Below are 21382 nucleotides of genomic sequence, written 5' to 3'. Positions count from 1 at the left end.
TCGATACAAGAATTTCGACTCCTCCATCTCTTGCATGAGCTAGAAACAGCTCTCTCGACGGCCGCATCACTTACGCGCCATGTAACACTACACTAAAGAGCATTGCTGGAGTTTGGGCCCCGGGATCCTCGCTCTACAGATGCGATTCATCATGTACAACATAGATTACAACTATATCCTCACGACATGGCTGCACTGACATGCCACTGAATTTAACGATCAGAACCCAATACTTCTGTGCATTCTGCATTCTGCATTCTGTATACTTGAGCTATGTCTACCGGTTAATTACAGACCATGGATCAAACCACATCCCACCATCGTCCACAAATTGTCTCCTTCAAATCACCAAACTGAATCATCATTGGCCATTCCGTAGATGTGCCTGTTTCTCTTCCGTGGTCGGTAACCATATAAAATGCTCAAAATTTCGATCGACTGAAGATTGGTAGAATCGTGCAACATTAACTCCTCATCCCCTGCCCTGTCTATTTCTGTGTTAAGTATATGAGTCGGATTGCTTCGTGAGGTATATGTATGCTTGAAGTAGCTGTGGCTTACGTGCCGTCGGCGTCTCCCTATTCATCTTGACTTTCTGATTTGACCCTTTTTGTAGTGGGAGTCGTGTCATTTCCTTCATCGGTATGTGTGAGACGTTTTTTGCTTGGTTTAGCTCCGTCCGTATCACCCAAGACAGACTCGTTAGTAAAGTCCTCTATGGTGGGCAAATCCTATTTCCCCATTCTTGGCATCAAACCTGTGCGAACTTGTTCGACCATAGCTGGGTTGGTGCCACTCGCAGTAGAGCTCGCCCTGGCCATTACAGGCCGGTTGTATTGGTCATGATTCAAGGCAACCCCGAGAGGATCGGCCTCCTTCATTGATGCAGCTGCTGGCCGTAAGATGGGCCGCGCAACACTGGGCTCTCGGCGCCTTTGTTGCTCTTGTGCAATTGAAAGCGGAGGGGCTGGCAACGATTCTTCGATTGCAGGACTGGCGACGACAACCCTACGGCGATATCTCTCTCCCTGAGCATGGACATCGAGTGTCAAAACATCACTGATATCGCTGGAACGTTTTCCGCCAATGTCCTGTGCCTGGAGGCCAGGGCGTGGCTCCTCGGAACGCTGCCCCTGGAGGTAACCCCATTCAGTTCCGGCTTCGCTTTCCTGTGACTCGTTGGGAGCGATGGTCGGCAGTCTGGCAGCTAACTCATCCTGTACCCAATTGTGTTCTTTGCTCAAGTAGGAAGCCGTCGATTGCAATATCTGATTGAGGTCAATCATTTTGTTGAATGTGGTGTTCAGGTTTTCCACACGAGGCACTCGTACACTCATGCCTTCCAGCTGACTCTTGAGTGTCTCCATAGCCTTGAAGTCCTCACGTTCTCTTCGACAAAGTTCGCTGCTGGTGGCAGCATCGCTTTGTAACTTGACAAGATCTTCTTGTAGACCAGAAGTCTTTTTACGTTCTTCAAGTAACGCCTCGCGTAGAAGTTGGGACTCGGGGTCGCCTGACGAAACTGATTCCAGTTGCTGCCGGACCTGCTCAAGGTGCACTTCTATTGTGGAGCGAATGGCTTCCGATTTGGAGATGTCGCCCTGGGATGCAACACTCTGCTCCTGAAACCGTTTGTCGAGAGTTTCTTTGACCTCACGGATGGCTCCTTGCAAACCTTGCTCGGCCTGTTGGTTATTTTCGAGCATAGATGATTTCATACCTTCGAGCTTCCGAGACCATTCAAGAGAAACCTGGCGTATTGTCTCTTCAAGCTTAACAATCTTTGACTCTCGATTCCCAAGTTGTTGGGTGATCTCGTTGTGCAAACTGTTCTTGAAGCTATCTCTCCAGGCGGAGTTACTCTCAGAAAAGTCGGCCCAGCCGTTCTTCAATTCTTCGCAAGCCCTTTGAGTTTCGACAGTCTTGGTGGATATGGCGTCGAGATAATCGATGAAAACCTGTCGATTTTCTTCAAACCACTGCTGGGTTTTAGATTGGGTGCTTTGTTGTTCGGCCATGTTGTTATGCAGCTTTTCGAAGTGGCCATGGACAGTTTCATGAAAACATGCAGCAGTCTTTGCTGCATTTGTCTGCGACGAGATGACGTTATGTATTTCCGACGCCAATCTATAATATCTTAGTGGAAGAACTGGAGCATATGTAGGAATACATACCGAGTAATGATGTTGGTTCCCAAATTCTCCAGCAATGATTTGACATCTCCATTTGTAAATTGCCCCTCGATGTGTGAATTCAGGTGGTCGCTTATACGATCGAGTCTGGGGTCTGTTAACAGATTATCTGGTGGTAAGTGTAACAGCAGCTTACTTTTCTGAAAGGCATTTAGTCATCCTGTCTTGATTCTGGCTCCGTTCGTTGTGTCTATCATTATTTTCTTTCAGGGAAGAAAGATCAGAATGGATATTCTTGACCATATCTGTCAGAGCTGATTCTGTTTTGAGCTGCCTCTGAAGTTCACTGGCTGCTGCCCTCTCACGAATGAGTTCTTGTTGCTGGTGTTCAAGCTGAAGACGAAGCTTCTCGATGGCGTGGTTTTCTTGGACACAATTAGTCAGTGTGTTTGCTCAAAGGAATGAATTCTTACTCTTTTGAGCCTCTTGTTCTGTCTCAGCTCGATATTGCTCGACACAGCTCTTAAGCTCCTCACGTTTCTTTCGACTAGCCTCAAGAGCTAACTCGACAGCTTTGACATCTATATCATGTTTCTCTTTGTCTTTCTGCAATTCCGCAATTTCCTCGCAGCGGGCACGGGATCGATTGAAAAGATCTTGTTGTTCAGTGATGGCTTCATTAAGCTTGGCTCGATTCTTGCGATATCTTTCATGAATCGCTGCTTTGTCTTCATGGGATTTGGCCAGCTCTGAACGCAAAGATTCCACCTCGTTCAGAAGTTTTTGACTTTCCTTTTCGGCCAGAGACCCTTCTTCTTTCTGACTTTGGTGAATATCTGTTAGTTCTTGAATTGCCGCGTCTTTCTCAGAGATGAGCTGCCTTGACATCTCCAAGGCTTCTTCTGCACAGTGGACCTCATCCTCAAGGCGAGCAATCTCTCTGGCTGCCTCGATGCGTTCCGCCTCAGAGATCTGGATACATTCGTTCCAGTGTTGAGCCACATTCTGCATAGCAAGCTTCTTTCGCTCAGGATCTACTGTAGTTCGTGACCGATCCTTTCGCCTCGACGAGCGTTTTCTGGAGACATTACTTTCTCTGGATTGCGGGCGTTCGTGATATTTCTCCGACCCTCTGTAGTGATCAGATCTTGTAGTCGGCTGCTTGGACCAGTAACCACCTGAAGTACGACTTCGTCTCGCAGCCCTTGGAGATTGCGGAGCAGGCATTTCGAGATCACCGCAAGTACTTGGAGACGAAACGCTATGATGAGTTGGACCATTCTGGACAATGTGTGGAAGTGGAAATTTCAGATGCTCAAAATTGCGTGCTAGATGACTGTGTTAGCATGAATAACCCCTGAAAAATGGTCGGTTTCATCCTACCACGTTCGTTAGATGAGGAAGATTCGAGACGATTCTTGTCCTGTCTATACTGAGGTGTTCCGGCCGAATTAACCACCCTAGAAGGTCGTGGAGAGCTTGAGAATGCTTTGGTTCTTGGGGGCGGCGCGTGTAGCCCAGTAGAAGGAGCGCTATCCCTACGGTGATTCTCAGAGCTTTCAGCACACAAAGCCGCAGGGCCAGCGTCAATCTTCTGAGGAGTTCCCTGTTGAGGAAACTTTGGAGAGTGTTGCTCCTGTTGCCCAGGAGAGACTGAGATCTCTCGATGTGATAGAGGAGGAGAATCCTGGGGGGAAGATTGTCTCCCAACCAGTCCGATCTCGGGTAGATCTAAGGGTTGAGGTTTGGGCATCGGTATGTTAGAAGGACGTGGTGGGTTGGAAGGAGGAATCTGTAACGTAGGGATGCGTGGTGGACTAGGAGGAGGGATCTGTATGTTGAGGGGACGTGGTGGATCAGGAGGAGACATCCGTGGAAGAGCGCCCGTCGAGTTGAAGAACTTGGAATTATCACCTGACTGAGACTGATCAATTTTGGGTCGTTCAGAGAACTGCCCAGGACGAGGTGGCTTCTTTGCACCAAAGGAGAAACCCTCAGCGATGTCGGATATTGATACGTCCTCCTTTGACACGGAAAAGCGCTTGACAGGAATCTGATTCGTGTATACATTCGATGCAACCTGGGAGTCAGGGACGACAGAGGGTAGTTTCTCGAAACCACTGCCATCTTCTATATGGCCGAATGATGCTAGATTGGTATCTTGGCTGAGGCTCTGAGACCTTGATGCTGACGAAGCAGACATTGTCTTATCGCAGGCCAAACCGACCTTGATCTAGGCAGAGCAACAAAATAGGTTTGATTACGAAGAACTCCGGCGTGATAGAGTATGATGAAAATAGAGAGTTCTCTAATGAATCGATTTGTTGAAGGAGAAGACATTTAGATGAGAGGAGAATGCTGCCTGGTTTTTTGAGCCTTCCTTTTCCACAGCATTGTACCTTCTGCCTGGCAAGTTGAGGAAGTTTCCGCTCTGCAGCTTCCCATTCCACCATGGTGAGGAAAAGGTGAATGCGTAGAGGAAGGAACGGCCAGCGAGTGTCCTGTAACCATTTTTTAATAGAAAGAGCAGCCGGTGCATTAAAACAACCATTGCCTTTCATCATTTCCTACTATCCTCACAACAGGCATCTATGTACCTAGTTAGGTTAACATGTAGAGGTTTAAATCAACAAGCACTTGTGTATATACAATTATCTTAGTACAATGGTTACAATTGTTCCCTACCTGTCTGGTCCAATTCTGTTACACTGCTTTCCCATCACCGTTGGAGCGTCTGATGGGTAGTAGAAACGTTAATATTTGAGCTTTGGTGTATAGCAATAAACAGCCTGATAAACCTGACAAAAACAACATAAACTGGTCTTGCTTGAGCTCGGTTGCTTTCAGCAACTACTGCTTCTGTACCTAAAGGCGCCTCTCGCCATTTTCTGCCTGAATAGGTACCCAGTACCGGGAGTTTAGAGTGTGGTGTTTTCTTTCCTCTCACGAGAGCACCCTCTCACATATGTTTTGTATGCTTATCTGGGTATACGCACGAATCAAGTACTTGACGGCTCCAAAGAGCGTGTGAACCTTTGGAATGAGGAAACAGTTCCTTGTGATAATACAACCCCAATATGACTATCGAGTGATATCACACACGGCCTCACAAACCCTGTCGGCAAGGACTTTTGTAGATCATACAGGGGATTGCTCCTCGTAAAAGATACAGCCTCAAAGGAAAGTAGTATATCGTTGAGTTGTTGTGCAACGCCAAACCTGACAGTCGTGATCTATTCAAGTTCAAACTGTACTACATGGCCAAGCAGCTCGCTTAGAGGCAAGGCAGTACAGAGGCGGTTATCTTCAAATTAAGGAAATAGACGAAACCTCAATGTCGGCCACACAATGTTAGAGAATGGCAAGAGAAGCATACAAGACCTATTTCTGACCTTGGGCGCTTCGCATGAGACTTAGAGATGATGGAACGTCAGAGACGCTTGGGCCACCCTCACTATATTGATCCCAGCCGCTGCTATCACCGACCTATGTCAGAATGAAACCCATCTCCAACATCCACATGCACTACAACTTAATCCCCAGACTAAGACTCTGTAGGACCAATCCAGCGGCTCATCACTGTGAAACATAAGAAAAATATTCCTTGGGCACAAGCAACGGCCCTGCATTAATCACCCTTTGGCGCGTGACGAGCAACGAGCAATGCGGTTGTTCAAGTGCGTATACGCTTGTCTTATTGGTTGGACCCCTGTCTGAGGCTTTGCCGCTCAGCGCTTCGAGCTCGACGATCACCAATCACAACCAAGCATGTACCTATATCGCGGTTCCTGTGTTGTGCTTGAGTTTCGACCCAGCAATGAGGATCCAATAACGATTCGTCTTGAACCTTCGGGAGTTGAGGGCCAAGTCGGTATCAAGGGGTGCTTGGGCTGGGTGTAACCTATGTGGGGGATGAAAGAAAATAGATCCATGGATGTAAATACAATGCCCATCCTCTCAATATGGCTATATTCTTATGAAAATTCTGGTCCTTCTATCTTAATTATATGGTGTTGTTGCTTTCTTCCATACTATCCAAGGTTCTGTGAGCCTTCTTTTGCACATTCTCGAACAACAAATTCCAGCAACGAGCTCTTATTCAAACATAATGTCTCAAACAACTGACCCTTTCCCATTGGCATCGGAAGTATACAATGATGCCCCAAGTGCAGACACTGGCACCGATGCCGGTGCTGCTGGTGACAGTTCAGGAAACTCCATCTCCATCTCACAAGGCGGCATGATCGCCATCGTTATTGTTGTTGTTGTTGTCAGTCTAGTTGGTAGTATGTGTCATCAATGTGTTGTCTCATTGCATATGCTAACTTCATTATAGTCTCTACAGCTGCTCTTTTCTTTATTGCAAAGAAGCGTGAATGGACAATGCGAGAGACGCTTAGAAAGTCTGCCCGCAAGGTTGTCACCGCTCTCACACCCCGAAGAACAGAGTTCCCATCTTCAGTCAAGGACGGGCCTATTCCAACTCATCGCAATCGTACACGGATTGAAGACGATGTCCCCCCAACACCAAGAATTCGACCTGAAGATCTCGAAAAGGGACTGGCACAAGCCAAGGCAAAGCGAAAGGAGAAGAAGTGGACAAGAAAGTAGATAGCGACTTAGAGGGCGCCAGCCAAGAATGGCTCAGCTGGCAATCACACTGGCAGAGAAAGGTCGCAGGAAGTTGTCTGACACAATATTCGATGGTCGCGACCTTAAACTGGTGTTTCCAACGGACAGGATCCGGGTATCATTCATGTATAAATAGTAAACTTCCACGCATGGGCTGTCTCATCTTTTCTCCACGAACTGAACGATAACGCCTTTGCTATTTTTGATAATGAATTCCAAGCGCCTATTTTCTCCTTCTTAGATCCGTCTAAATGTATTACCGCTGGCACTTCGTCGAGCAGCTCCAGTTCGCTTATCTCGAGGCTCGGCGGGCAACTCCTCCTCTCGCGCCTTCTGTTTCCTCCTTGACTCAGGGACAAATGAAACTTGTCGCTCGCCGACAACTTCGCCACGGCCCTTGTTGACGCGGCCGAACTTCTGTTGTCTTGAGCCGAGCGCTGTATCCCTGACGGCTCGTCCCTGGTTACTGGTTGATGTAACACGCATGACAACATCATCATCGTCCTTGGTCTTCTTCTTGGGTGGGGCGACAGGCTTATCCATATCCTCATCGCTGGACTGATCGTCATCGGAGTCCTTGGCTTGGTAGCGCGTGGCGCCCTTAGGCTGCATGGCCTGTTCAACAGCTGTGCTTGGGTTGAGGGCGCGGAACTCTCCTGTTGTCTCGTCGACCTGGAAGGCCTCATCCTCGAACATCTTGTTGAAACGATCATCGCCAAGAACACCAGCCTTGGTATCAACTTCATCTCTGTTCTCCTGCTTCTTGAGAAGCTTGTCAACCAATTTCTGGTTAACCTTGACCTTCTTAGTGCCTCTGATTCTGCTTGCGCGCTCCTTCTCAACCTTATCCTTGATACGCTTCGTCCTCTCTTCCTCCCAGACGTACGGGTTGGCAATCAACCTAGCCTGCTCGTACAGCTTGGAAGCCACAAAGTAACCGTGCATGTATGGTCGGAGCAAGTTGGTCTTTCCAACAAGGTGAGACAAGCTCAGTTGCTTCAGTTCGGGAAGTGTCAAGAACTTGTAGTTGTCGTATGTTTCGGTGCGCACCTCCTCGGCCATCTCTTCGACCATGTTGTCCAAGAAAGAGCACCACTTGGGCGCAGGACCAAGTTGAGGGACGAAGAATGCGTGCTGCTGCTTGCCTTCGTTGGCTGTCATGATCATGCCAGTGTCTTTACACCAAGCCACGTCGTTGATGTCCACGATAGGTTCCACAGACGTCCATGGGTCTCCTGTCTGCTCATCCCACAGCTTAATGATGCGCTTATCAGCTGAGAGGATCTTCTTTTCTTGTGATGCCGTTGTCATGTGTATAAGCTTCTTTACTGCAAATCCATAGCCTTGGTCCTTCTTGAGGAGGGGCACAGGTCGTCGAAGATCGAAAATCTGCATCATGCCTGTCGACGAGCCAGTGACAATAGAAAGGCCTGAAGGACTGAAGTCGAGTGCTGTAACTTCACCGTCATGACCGCCCAACATGGCAACTCTTGACTTGGACCTAGGGTCCCAGAACTCGACGGTTCCTATCGAAGTTCCGAAAGCAAGCAAATTGTGTGTGTTTTCTGCAATGGCCGCAGTGTTGACACTACCGACTCCGATGCCTCCTTGTAGGCCACCACCAGTTAATTCATCGTCGCCACCGACATCTACCTGGTAGGACTTCATGAAACGTCCCAACTCGAGGTTCATGCGGAATACTTCACCCTTGCCATCACTATCCAGGCCGACGGATGGTACAAGAGCCTCGGTGGACTGTCGGTCGTAGACAAGGTCTCGGCCGTATCTGGGAAGACGAACTTCATAGTGACAGCCCATGGGAGTATGGAATTCGAGGCGGCGATCGGTTTGTAGATGTATAGACTTGGAGTAATCGGACGACAGAAGTTGAAAGGAATGGTTGAGGGCGTTGGTGTGACGGGCGAAAGACAGCGACAGCTGAGACAAGTTGTGAACATGAATTTGCGGCTTGTATGTACCAGTACTCATAATCCAGTCACCATCATCACTGACTCGAATGCAGTTGCTGGCCTCTTCGAATTCGAAATCCTGTAGGAGCTCGACACGATTCTGGTATTCGGCATCATCCTTCAAGCTTCGCTTTCTGCGTCGCGCAAGCCAGTCAGGAAGAGGTCGGGCTGAAGATGCGCCCGAGATTGTGTATACGGGCACGGTTCCCGGGTTAGACAACTTCATTGCGACGTTGTTCTTGGTAAATCGCAAGAACAAAGGTTGTTTGCTGTACTGCAGATAGTAAGTTTTGCGGATGCGACTGGACTAGAGTTGGAAAAAAATCAAGGTGAAGAAAAAGCTTGCCCCACTAAGCTCGGTGAGCTCGGTGACCGGGCTTCGGTGAAGGGACCTCCCCGGCCATCGGGCCACTTGCTCCTATCTACCTTAGTACCTACTATCGGGATGTCAATAGGCTATGTCCGTAATAACCTAGTCCGCTTGGAGGGCCCCTAAGTACAACTGACGTCCTCCATCAAACATCCATCAGGGACCCCCTAAAACGTCCCTGTTTACTCACTTTCTGGTGCCCCATCCTAGCTGAGGCCCTGGCTCCCGTGCGAACTCCACTGAATTTCTATCTCGCGACAGACGTCAAATATATCATCAAACATCGATTTAATACATAACATCAACCCATCGATCACTAATTGCAAGGCAGCACAACATAGTTCTAATGGCTTAACTCTATTTCAATTCTCACAGTTCGAACGCTCATCTACCGACCGAGTACCTGTTAAGCTCCCCGCAGCGCCATCTCCGAGCTGCTCGCTCGGCACCAGTGTCTCGTTCGTTGAGATGGAGTCCGGAGAATCGACGGCCCCAACAACTACAATCGTAACAACCATATTTCGAGGACCCCCGTGTTAACCTACGCTTCGACTGCCTTTAAGGTGACAACGACAAACACCGGGCCCATCTAGGCTTGCGCCTAGCCGTTGTGCCTTAAGCCGCATTCACGGTTGCGACTTCGGGGCGGCAAGGAAACTGTCGCAATGGAGACCAGCGAATATGAAACGAATACTCTGTCGATAGTTAGTGGTACAAACCTCCCCTTTCATTCCCCATCTGACATTTGAATCTGCAGAACAACATCGCGTCGATAGCCTTTCGCATTTACGAGTCGTCCACAGACCAATCGCATAGCTTCCAGTCCTCCGCCCTCGAGATTCAAAGTACACTTCGTGACCAAGGAAAGTTAGTTTCGTACGACGCCGACCGAGGAGCGATATGGATCTTTCAGATTACCAACAAAGATGGAGCAAACAAGGCTGTCAGTTTTGGCTCGGGTGTCAGTCTTGAAGCTTGTGGCTACACGCTGGGAATGGTCGAGGAGGGTACACTCGAGCCTGCTGCTTTACAGAAGAACCGCATCCCCGGCAACACAACACAGAATGCTGCAACAAGCACGGCCGCGACCACATCTCCAGCTGAACCGTATCAGCGCAACCCCCTAATTTCACCTACACAAATCGCGGGAATTCAGGCAGAAGGAGGCGTTCAACCTCCGGCCCAGCCTGTCGACACCAAGACGACACAGCCAGTACCCAAGGTTATATACGAACAATTCATCATTGCAGTAATTTCCGCGATAACCTTCGCGTTTTGTAGCCAATCTACGGCGGTTCCTCTCAACTACAGGACAATATTAATCCCACCATTGCAAGCCGATAGAAACGAACACGAAAAGGATTCTTTGCAGGCCGATCCTCTTATCGGTACATTCAAAACTTATCTTACGACGACAGGCTCTCTTGTGGTCAGCCTTTACTTCTCTTATTGCCAGAATCTGGCTACGGTGGAAGATGTGCTTTCTGGAGATTCTCCTTCGCTGAGTGGTTCGATATTGGCTGCCCCTTATGGAGTTTTTGCTGCGAAATCCGGCTTTTCCAGCGGAGATGCAGACCGGAGTCTTGCACAGACACCGAACACACAAGCTTTGAGCGTTAGAAGTTTCCCAGAAGCACATGATTCATTGTGGAAACATTCGTGCCTCAGAGCCCTTGAATATTGTGGACTTAATCCGTCTAATTTCAAAGCGGGCCCATGGGTCAATCTTCTCATCACAAAGCCGACTTCACAGGATATAGATGGGGAGCAGAAGCGACTGCGTGCCACCGTTCCATGGCCGGGAGCTCTTTGCTTTCGCAAGAAATCATTGGAGGTATCGACGACTCACCGTGTAGGAGATACTATCCTGAGTGGCCATGAGGAATGCCACGATCCTTTGGGTGATGCCCGTGGATGGTTTGCTAGTACTTCTGAAAGGGAAGAGAGGGTTTCCAGGCGCAAATCCGATCGTGCCTATGCTGCTGCGAAAGAGGTCAATGGTGCTAACCTCCAAGCTCAAAGTCTCAACGGCCAATCTCCACTATCGGTACGGCGTCCAAGTACGGCTACTGCTGGTGTCATGTATCCAACTCCTCCCGACGGCATCCAACAGCACCTTGGCGTTACTCCTTCTATAGACGGGGCGACCTCCAGCCCTAATAATCACCCGCCAACTCTTGCAGTTGTTGACGCTGATGCCACGATGCCAACAGTGACACCGATGGCTGATGCTGACCATGATACATGGGATGGCGGCCATGAACAAAAGAGAGAGAGAAGCGACAGCAACTTGCTTGGCGACACTGATGATATCATGAACGGTATGGGTGGAGATGTATTTGGTGATCATGATGTGACAGAAGACGACTTCAACTTTTTTGACGGACCTGATGGCAACGACATGGATATCGACATGTCCGATTTACACCCAATTTCGCATCCACCACCCCCTCAAGCGATACCACATCAGACGACACCCCCCCAAGCTATACCTCCCCAAGCGATACTCCCTCAGACGATATTCACTCAAGTAATGCCCCCACCGATGATCACGCAACCACAACTCCAGAAAGTTATTGAGCCACAGCCACAGCCCAAGATCCGGTCAAAGCCCAAGACCCATGAGCCTGTTTTTGCAAAGCCAGAACTAAAACACGCCAGGAGCTCCCTCAATGACGAGATCAACCATAAGGTCAAGACTGAACGATCGAATTCGAACAAGCGAGGATCCAGCCCCTTTGACCCAGATACTGTGTTCAAGCGAGTCAAGGCTTCTCTGACTAGTCCTACACAGGAGAACTTCACCTTTCAAGCCCCTCTTCGGCGCAAGAGTAGCATTTTTGAGAAAGTCGAATTTGACCCTAAGATCCCCCTGATCAACAAGAAGTACGAACACGGCGGTGCCTTTGACTTTTCAAAGGATCAGAGCAGTGTGGAATTGAAGCGCGATTCTGAAGGCCTTTCCACAGATGAATATCTTGAAAGACAGGGGAAGATCAAGCCGGACTCCAAGACCCTCTCTGGTGTCTCTTTAATCAGAAGTTTGACTGGCGTAGATGGATCTGCTAATCATTCAAATGCCCAAAAATCGAACGGCAATGCATCCTTCTCAGAAGATAGTGATGCCGATTCAGAGGCAGATGACCTAAGTTCAATCTCCGGTGGCCCTATGTCGCCGATCAAGTCCAGCGTGAAACGGACAGTTGTGGACGATGATGCACTTTCGCAAGCCACAACATCACGAGAGGCAGATCTGATAGATGATGCCACCGAAGAGCAGTTTGCAATCGAACTGCCCAAACTATCAAAGACTGAGTCCCCAGAAATGCCTCTCCATCGCTTCTTTTCGGATCCGGAGCCTCTCAATGCAGAAGTGGGACTTTCTAACCTCGAGTTTGTCGAGGTCGCACAAATTATTACCGAACAAGCTGCCACTGGCCGACTTGATATCGGTATTGATCACAAGAAAGAGTCGTCTATTGCACTTGCAACAATGAAAGGTCATGAGCTCAATGTTGCCCGTAGTTCGCTTCAACTTCTCCAAAACATTATTCCCTCGAATTTAGGAAGCGCCACGGCGGTACGATTGAAAGGATTGCTCGAGATACTAGACCTTCCACTCGTGGGGCGGCCAAATCGCCTGCAACCCCGACCGATACCTGGCAGAGATACCAATGTCGAGCAACTGCGGCCCAACAACCTCTACCAGATCCCAGTACCCCATCTCGAGGTCCGCAGATCAGAAACAAAACTCTCGGTACTTCCGTCATCTATCTCATTCTGGGAAGGTCTTGGGCTGTCACCTTCGTGGGGCGCAAAGGATGTCACTGCTCTTTGCATATTTCCTGGCTGGAAGGGAATGTCAGATCACGTCGGAAGTTTTCTCGATCGTTCGAAGAGTGTATACGAATCGCTGAAACTAGGTACCTTCAACAACCTGCCCTTGTCTGGAGACTGGGACGACGGCGTTTTGCCATATGAGGTCGATAGGATCTCAACCTCACCTGACGCGACTGTTACTGGTCATGGCTCCTCTCTAGTGGAGAGCATGGAAGTGCTCCGAAGCTCTCTATCAGAATTGAAGTCCAAGGACAAGAATCTGGTCATTTACTTCGTCTACTCACCTGACAATCCCGCCTCTATCATCGAAGCTTGCACCGCTTTCTACCGCTGCTTTGACGAGTACAGTGAACTCCTAGCAGCTCGCAGAGAATCACCGCAGAACGAGCTGGTTTTGCAGCTTGTGTCATCGAATCTTATATCGTCTACGACATCTCTAGTCGTTCCAACTCCCGCAGAAATGATCAAGCTCTGTGTAGAAACTTACGACAGATGCACGCTGTTTTTGGCTCCTGAACATGGCGGCCCTACCCCTGCGCCTGCGGTCATGCTTGAACAGCCTCCGCCTCGAATGATCGACTTTAAATTAACTATCTCGCCTTCTCAATCCCTCATGCATGAAAACTCATGTATTCATGTGGGCTACGCTGAAAGCCTCGATGGCCGATGGATTACGGCTGCATGGACCGATAACCGTGGGCAACGACAAGCCACTGCATCTTACTCGATCACGCGGAGCAGAACCCCTGATCGATCTGCTTCCCAAAACAAAGCAGCCATCATAACCGAAATCTGGGCGACGACACTAAGCATGATATCGATATGGAAAGTCCACTGGCGCGTAATCATTACCAGAGCAGGACCAATGGACCAGAAAGAGGTTGAGTGGTGGCAAGCAGCATCAACACTCGATGACAAGTATTCTTTTACGATGATCTTGATGTCGGTTGACACTAGCCCGTCCCTACAACTTGTGCCGCCCGTCGTGAAGATTCCCCATGCGGCAACTTCAGCGTTCTACTCAACACCCGTGTCCACACCGCAGGCTAACATTGTCTCGCCGGAGCAAACAACGACTCCAGCAACCCCTATGCGGGAAACTAGTACCCTAGCTGCCACCCCAGGTGCCGAAAGTGTTACGGAACCAGATGCTGATTCTTTCTTGATCGATGCCACTGATCAAACATGGGGTGCCATCGCTGCACATCGATTTGGCAACTCTACTACACTTCTTGAAGTGCGACCTGCGCTTGCCAGTGGTTACTTGATCAAACGGACAGGAATAAAAATCGAAGATCCTCCAGTCGTGATGGAAGTCAACCTTGTCCATACAGAGGCTACCCCACGTGCGTACGAGCCTCTACTCAGAGAGATGCTGTGTTACTTCAGGGGTCTTGGTACTTTGGCCCGTGCTAGAGGTGTCACAGATCGCGAGACGGATGTTCGACCTTGGCATATTGCAGTAGCTGAGAAGGGCGTACGAGCGCTGCATCTTTTGTTATAATAGGATAGGCATTGTAAGGCGTCATCATTGGAAGGAGGTGGGTGTATTTGTTGGTGCATGGCGTTTTACTTTGTGTGCATATACTATGATTGGATAGTCAGACAACCATGCGAATATAGCTTGACTTTATGTTATCTGTGAAAGATGTTCTCGGTCTCTAGTGAGTAGTAGAAAGATCAACCTCCTAAGTCTTGGGATACAAAAATAAGTAGTCTAAGAGCTATAGTCTAAGGAGCACATCTCTTATGCTTCCAGCGGTTAATCCTTCTAATAGCCTGGGGCTTGGTTACCTATTCCTTAATCATGAGCATCGTGTAAATGAGTTTTGCACAAACAATGTGTTTTTTTCTTTGTTTACTTAAGTTACGTACAGTAGCCAATCTGCCATTTCAGTTGGAAAACACTGTACCACAAGGTTAAACAGAAACTCAAGGAGCGTATAAAACATCCATCCATCCGCCCTTTGACAAATGACCTGTTTCGTAAAGTCATAATAAAAAAACAAAAGCAAACAATGTACGCTGGGAAATCCTCGCATATCTGTCGCTGACCTTCTTTGCATGAAGTTCTGTCAAGATACTATCTTGTGCTCAGAGTATTCGTAAGGAGTCCGGAACCCTGAGCGGTAAAATATTGCAATACCACAGCCAACCGAGAAGCAGTCCTGAGGACGAAGGTATCCAGGGTTTATGTATATCAGGCGTACATATGGCCCAATATGCGTCCAAAAAAAAAACTGCCCTCAATCATCGTGTCGTATTGCTAACGTATTGGAATCGAGCACATGCGTCCTGTTCAAAGCTGTTTATGTTTCAGCCTTGTAGAGTTCATGCTGCGTTATAATAGCCATCTTTGGCATTTCAAGCCCACACTTAGGTCCGGCTGAATGCTTGATCCTCGGTATCTTTGAACCAACTTTGACCCAGAATCAGCTTCGCGTCATGTATACCTCCAGTTCCACTATAGCGAACGAAGCACAGCTGGCGGGGCGGGAATGGAATATCAGGGGATTCCCATTCAAGGTAGACATAGAGGAGATACTGAACAGGAGCCAATACTCCGTCAGGAGTGAGGACCTCTCGATAAATTGGCGGAGCGGGAACCAAGCAAGGCGTTTTCCCAGAAGTCATTCGGAGTTTATTGAGGTACCCTTGGGAAACGAAGTTGACCTCATAGTCTTCGTTGAAAAGAACATTCTCTCGGGATGTATGTTCATTCTCAAAAGTAAGTCTGACAGGGAAGCCTTCCTGGTCTAGGCTTTGGTCCAGGGCTGACGGTGGTGCCGCCCTTCTTTGGACCTCACGGTCTGTCTCTTCCATGTGTCGCTCAAGTTCAGCCGGACTCATATCCTGTGGCTCGAAGGTGTTCCACAAGTCTGTAGAGGAACTAAAACTTATGTTCTCGAAGGCCGATGGAATACTTTGAAGATGTTAGAGGAGCGAAGGACGTAGTTTGGAAGGCAATACTCACATAGGGTCTGTTTCGTAAATAGTTGACCTTGGTTCTATTTCCAGATCTCCTTGATCGATACCAGGTATCCCTATATCGGTCGCTTCGGTAACAAAGGTCGAGTTCGGGCCCTGGCTGTTGAACCGCGATTCTGGTCGGGCAGTGTTGTTGATATGTTCTTCCGAAGATAGACCAGATGCTGGGGTCAAAAGCCTGGCACTGGTGGTCGAATCACTACTCTCCGGTATTCGCGGTATGCGTGGTGGTACTAGTCGATGAGGTGGCCGTCTATTGCCTGAGTTTCTCCCACGCTCTGCTTTTTTCCTTGATGCCTTTGTGGGAGTGACATTTCCAATCAATGTGGAATAGAGCAAGTTCCTGTCGAGTTCTCTTCGTGATTTTCTGTTGGGGTTGAAGGATCTATTCCAACTCATCTCCACCACATTGGAAAAAGTGCTTGGCTATTTAAAAAAAAAAAAAAAAAAAAAAAAAGAGGCTTGAAAGTGCAAGAAAGGATATATGAGGAGAAGAGAAACGGCGGCGGAGCGGTGGGATAGTAAGAGGAAGCCCTACTTACCCAAGGTTCACCTTTGAGCAGACCAAGAAGTGCTAGACAAGAGAATTGCATCAGGTTTCCATTGGATATGGGGGGAGGGGGGCATATAGTAGGCCTGGGTATTGCGTTCACTCTGCAGAGCCTCACTTAAGACGGGGCGTATGGGAAGTAGACGGCCCAGATGTTTATGCTGTAGTAGGTAATTTACATTGGGCACCCATAGTAGGTTGACAAAACAACAAATTCGGCTGCCACTCGGTTGTTAACACGCCATCGTCGGGAGCCTACCCTCGGATCCCTCCCTTCCCTATAGAAAGAGATGATTATTTTCAACCTGACCTACTCTTCAGCTCAAGTTCCGCCGTCCGATCATGCAGTCATCTTGTTTAGGATTTAATGTATCATCGTGGTTGGCCGGATTGGCCTCAGAGAGAGAGGGGGCCTGGGGCAGTTGAGGAGTAGGTGAAGCGATAAGTGGAATAACAAAAGGGAATGGAGACGGGATGATATGGATTGAGCATGACATAGTCGTGTCTTCCAGGGTGTTGTAATTGCAGTAACTGATATTCGACTCGGAGTTGACAATAGAAAGACAATAAACTCGGGGGATTCGAGTCTTTGAATTGTAATTTCCAAAATCATATATTGCATAAAGATACTAGGCTAATGCGATGCGATGCAATGTGATGTGATGAGAAATGATATGACGACTCAGCTCCTCACATGGAGGTGTCATCCTACATACGGTAGGAGGAAGAGGGTGCGTTGGTTGTCTCAACCAACACTTCCCCATCTGGAACTCAGAGCCTGATTCAATACATCCCTATCTATCTCGGCAAAAAGACTCCTTTTCCTACCAACCTTCCTGGCTAAGTATGCAACACTCCAAAGGGTCAGCCGATGCCCCTTTGGAAGTGGTTTTCTGCAATCCTTTTCAATATTATAAGATTCGCCTCAATTCCAGTTCCACAAAGTTCCATTCCCCGATGCCTCAATATCATGGTGTCGTTATTTGAGGCTCTAGAAATTCTACTTCAGGCTTTGCCTACAAGTCCTGTATCCATCCCACCCTCATTCTCGCACACATTGGGACTGTTGAATCACTCATTTTAACAGCCGTCTCTCAAAATCCTCAGTTATCCTTATGTCAAGTTCCGTCTCTAAAGTCGTGTAAGCCTCAATCATTCCTTGTCTCCCTCGCCAACTCAGCATTGACGAGCCTAACGCAGAACACCGAAGAAATGCCATATGAACTCACTGGCACCCACAGTACCCTCGCCATAATAACGCATTGGGAACCACTGGCTGCGGATCAATCTTTGTCGAAGCAACAGCGCGAATCCCAAGGCCCAGTCCGCATCTATGCTGCCGTATACGGAAGAGGAAAGAATGGCCTCATATCCAACAAACTTGCCGAGAGACTACGAATCGTCGACGATACACAACCCACAAAAGTCCCTCCTGTTGTCTGGATCTCTTGGACGTTCGAAGGATCTGACGAGAACCTCGAGACCAGTCAAGTTCACGTCGTTCCTGGACTCCAGCAGGACCTCGTTCTAGGAGACGATACTGACGAACTCTGGCAAAGTGTTCACATCAGTCCCCCAGAAGAACCATTGCCTCGCGAGCTCAACTCTCGAGAAGACTTTGAGAGAAACGGTATCTCGACTGTAAACGAACGGTCCAGAGCTAAGTTGAAATACCTTATCAGCCTTTATAGCCCAAAGACTCAACCAAACATCGCCGACCCCAACATTGCTGACTCGGAGCCAGAAGAGATTCAAAGGCCATCAGAGGTCAGCTCCGAGTCTTTGCATAGCTCAACACTTGATAGCATCAGCAACACTGGCTCAGGCGCCGACTGCTGGGTCATGGACTTTGGTAATAGTATACAGGATGCTTCTTCACCACAAGTCTCTTATTTGGATACCCCTGATCAAACATGCGGTGCCTACTACAACGCCGCTGCTCATCTGGACCGAACTCACTCCGAACCTAGACACAAGGATTATGACGGAGGTTGTAGTGGAAGTGGAATATCACCCCTTGGTTCCGCGCCTTGTACTTTACGGTCGTATTCTCCCATCTCCAATTGGTCTTTTATAGAGAAAGACTCTGGAGCAATGGGGGAACAAGATGTACACCAGTGTCAACATAGCGATTTCGAAACGCACCCGGGCCATCGCTTTTGGATTTGGGATCGTCAAAGGCAACTCTGGCGCCGAAGAGGGCGTGGCGGGCTGGATGAGAGAGATTGGTTCACCGAATCGTTTCCTCAATAACATTCAATCGAGTGTAAGTCATTCAATCAGCTGATGATTGCAAGCTTAACACAAAGGGCAGGTCCGGTTATATGCTGGCGTTGGTTGTGGGATACCTTAGTAGTTATATATAAGGCTTTATAGATTTTATTCATTTTGTATGGTCATTGATAGGCTACCAGTACTAATATTTTATTTTCTTTATTTCTGCGGTTTTCTTGCAAGATATATCAGCCAAGTAGGTTGTTATCTAATGTGCCTATGCAATTATCAGACAAGCAAGACAGACCCGCAATGACGCCGTGTTTTATAGCAATTCTAGGCAGACAGGCACTAACTAACTCAGTAGTGAGAATAAGAAGCAAGTAAGCAATAAGCAATGCAATGCAACAAATCCTGATTCATTAGGAAAGTGTTCTTGTGATTTTGTCTTTCCTATTGAACCATTCTTTTCTTCTTCATAGATAAACGAGAATACTCAAAACTTTCCCCAATTCATGGAATCGCCAAGATCGAATTCTGCTCCTTAATAAACGTCACCGAACCATTGAAAAGCGGCGTCAAAAAAAGAGAGACGCCATCATAACCATCTAAAAATTCCTCGGCGAAATGCCCTTGATACAACAACATTCACCACCTCAACCAAGAATAAACCATGGATAAGGTATCTCTAGCAAGTCTTCCAGATGACCTCGTTCTCGATATCGTCGAGCATCTCGACACGGCTCGCGACGTAGCGCACGTCTCGGCCTTGACAAAACATCTTCGCTCCCTTGTTAGACAGGACGGGTGGCGGACTTTTGTCAAAACTAGATTTCCTTCACTGGAAATAGCGACGAATGGTGATACTCAATGGAGTACAATTGCGGATCGAGCGACGTACCTCGACCGTTGTTGGGAGAAGCGTGGGTTTTGGATTAATGTCCTTCATGAGAAGAAGCAACAGCCCGAGAGGTTTCACCGCAGGGTGGCTGGAAGCCAGTCGGTTCTGTTCCACACTGTTCTTGATGCCCGGCTTTCATCTTCACTACAAAATGATGTTCTCGCGGCCGGTGTGGGTGAGAACCTCATGGTGAGAATGAAGCCCGTTAACGGGAAGCCTGATACTTGGCATCAGATCCCGGGTCAGGCTCATGGGTACAAAGGAGGCATCGGAGACGTCACAGCAGTATCGGTCATAGAAGATAATGAGGTACCGGGAGTTGTCGTCGGGAGAGCCAACGGAGACATCCAGATACTCTCTGGCAGGGACGACTTTACATCAATTTCACGACAACTAAAGGGAACAGATGGACCACTACGAGATAATCTTTCTGACATGAGGAAGTCGCCAGGCCAAACGGCAGTCTCATCCTTACAATGGCAACCAGAGGCGAATCTCCTCGCAAGCGGTAAAGGCTCTACCCTCATGCTCTACGACCTCTCAGCATCAGGCGACTCAGGATTGACTCCTATAGAGTCCTATGACTTCTCAAAGACAAGCCCTGGTGATGAAGCATCGTTTCTGCGAAGCACCAAATTCATGAGCAAAGATGTCGTGGCCTGCGCTTTGGGTGCAAGTAGAAACCCTCTGCGCTGGGGTCAACTCACGCCAACGGGTATACACTTCACCAATGCTGCTGACAATCCGAGACCGCTTGATGATGCTGCCAAGTTGACTGATGTGAGGATGGGCGAGAAAACAACAGTCCGGGCGATTGAGCCTGTCAGGGGAGGAAATGAGAATCTCCTCTTGAGTACATGGGACGACGGTACATACAGGTGAGTTTTTCTTCCGCGACTACTGGGAATAGCTACTCACCTCTCTTAAGACTTTTGGATATCAGAACCCCTTCACCTCAAGACGCAGTCTACCGTGATCGCTTCCAGCCATACGAAGCGGGTAGTTCTCTCCTCGTCTACGGAACAGAGCGTTTCGTAGCTGGTAGCAACACATCGCCGGATATCCGTCTCTTTGACTTTAGATACCCCAAGCCATATCACCACACAAGCGCTCTTCCATGCACAACACAATGGCCTTTCCCCAGCCAAAAGGACGATCACAAAATGTGGAGGCAAGGCTGGGCGCCAGACTGTCAACCTCAGGGTTGCGATCCCCAGGCCGGACTGTTGTGTAACTGGCATGGTACATCTAGACGGAATTACTGGCGTCCCGATGCTACACTGCATATCGGCGGCCCAACATACGATAGGATCTACTGTCTGGCTAAATCATCTGATTTGTCGGATACTGTGTACTGCGGTCTTCGCGGCGCCATCCTCGAAATGAACCTCCATCTTACCGACGACGCAAAGTATGATCCAGGACAACGTTCCGTTCCGACCGGTTGGACCATGGGAAGACCCGGAGGCAAGATCTCCCTCATCGAGACGGGTGTGAGTCTTTGCCAGGCAAAGGAATGGTCCCTCGAGAACCGTGGCGTTCCAGAACTCATCGTTCAACAACCTCGACCTCAGAAGCAGACAGAATCATCAGACCAGGTGAAGCGGCACCGACTAGACTATGCGTTTCATAAAGCACAAGATTTTGAACAAGTACAAGCATAGAAGCACAGACAGAGGTTTATATTCATAGATTGTTTATGCTCTAGAATCGCTCATCAGTTGTATTTACTACCAAAAACAAAACATAGATCTTTGCACATGCTCTAAAAACAAAATCTCGCGC

General features: G+C 48.4%; 7 protein-coding genes across 7 annotated transcripts; 4 read left to right on the top strand and 3 right to left on the bottom strand.

Moving 5' to 3' along the window:
* Window positions 1-731: 731 nt before the first annotated feature.
* Window positions 732-4335, bottom strand: FPOAC1_004543 (uncharacterized protein; the record flags this gene model as incomplete). Its single annotated transcript, XM_044849088.1, has 5 exons — window positions 732-2127; window positions 2175-2279; window positions 2329-2557; window positions 2606-3460; window positions 3516-4335. 5 exons carry the CDS (start codon window positions 4333-4335, stop codon window positions 732-734), a joined length of 3405 nt encoding a protein of 1134 aa, XP_044707798.1.
* A 1905-nt stretch (window positions 4336-6240) lies between these two features.
* Window positions 6241-6743, top strand: FPOAC1_004542 (uncharacterized protein; the record flags this gene model as incomplete). Its single annotated transcript, XM_044849087.1, has 2 exons — window positions 6241-6418; window positions 6469-6743. The coding sequence occupies 2 exons, from the start codon at window positions 6241-6243 to the stop codon at window positions 6741-6743; spliced, it is 453 nt and encodes a 150-aa protein (XP_044707797.1).
* Window positions 6744-7001: 258 nt separating this feature from the next.
* ENP2 (Small ribosomal subunit biogenesis) lies at window positions 7002-8960 on the bottom strand (the record flags this gene model as incomplete). Its single annotated transcript, XM_044849086.1, has 1 exon — window positions 7002-8960. The coding sequence occupies one exon, from the start codon at window positions 8958-8960 to the stop codon at window positions 7002-7004; it is 1959 nt and encodes a 652-aa protein (XP_044707796.1).
* Window positions 8961-9769: 809 nt separating this feature from the next.
* FPOAC1_004540 (uncharacterized protein) lies at window positions 9770-14448 on the top strand (the record flags this gene model as incomplete). The annotated part of the gene is made up of 2 exons (XM_044849085.1): window positions 9770-9808; window positions 9862-14448. 2 exons carry the CDS (start codon window positions 9770-9772, stop codon window positions 14446-14448), a joined length of 4626 nt encoding a protein of 1541 aa, XP_044707795.1.
* An 872-nt stretch (window positions 14449-15320) lies between these two features.
* Window positions 15321-16559, bottom strand: FPOAC1_004539 (uncharacterized protein; the record flags this gene model as incomplete). The annotated part of the gene is made up of 3 exons (XM_044849084.1): window positions 15321-15867; window positions 15919-16110; window positions 16486-16559. The coding sequence occupies 3 exons, from the start codon at window positions 16557-16559 to the stop codon at window positions 15321-15323; spliced, it is 813 nt and encodes a 270-aa protein (XP_044707794.1).
* Window positions 16560-17694: 1135 nt separating this feature from the next.
* FPOAC1_004538 (uncharacterized protein) lies at window positions 17695-18735 on the top strand (the record flags this gene model as incomplete). Its single annotated transcript, XM_044849083.1, has 1 exon — window positions 17695-18735. One exon carries the CDS (start codon window positions 17695-17697, stop codon window positions 18733-18735), a length of 1041 nt encoding a protein of 346 aa, XP_044707793.1.
* Window positions 18736-19369: 634 nt separating this feature from the next.
* Window positions 19370-21261, top strand: FPOAC1_004537 (uncharacterized protein; the record flags this gene model as incomplete). The annotated part of the gene is made up of 2 exons (XM_044849082.1): window positions 19370-20475; window positions 20526-21261. The coding sequence occupies 2 exons, from the start codon at window positions 19370-19372 to the stop codon at window positions 21259-21261; spliced, it is 1842 nt and encodes a 613-aa protein (XP_044707792.1).
* Between the last annotated feature and the right edge of the window lie 121 nt (window positions 21262-21382).

The sequence above is a fragment of the Fusarium poae genome, chromosome 2 (genome assembly GCF_019609905.1).
Source record: "Fusarium poae strain DAOMC 252244 chromosome 2, whole genome shotgun sequence".
Lineage (NCBI taxonomy): Eukaryota > Fungi > Ascomycota > Sordariomycetes > Hypocreales > Nectriaceae > Fusarium > Fusarium poae.
Note: the sequence above shows the minus strand (reverse complement) of the source record. Positions and strands in the feature narration are given on the sequence as shown.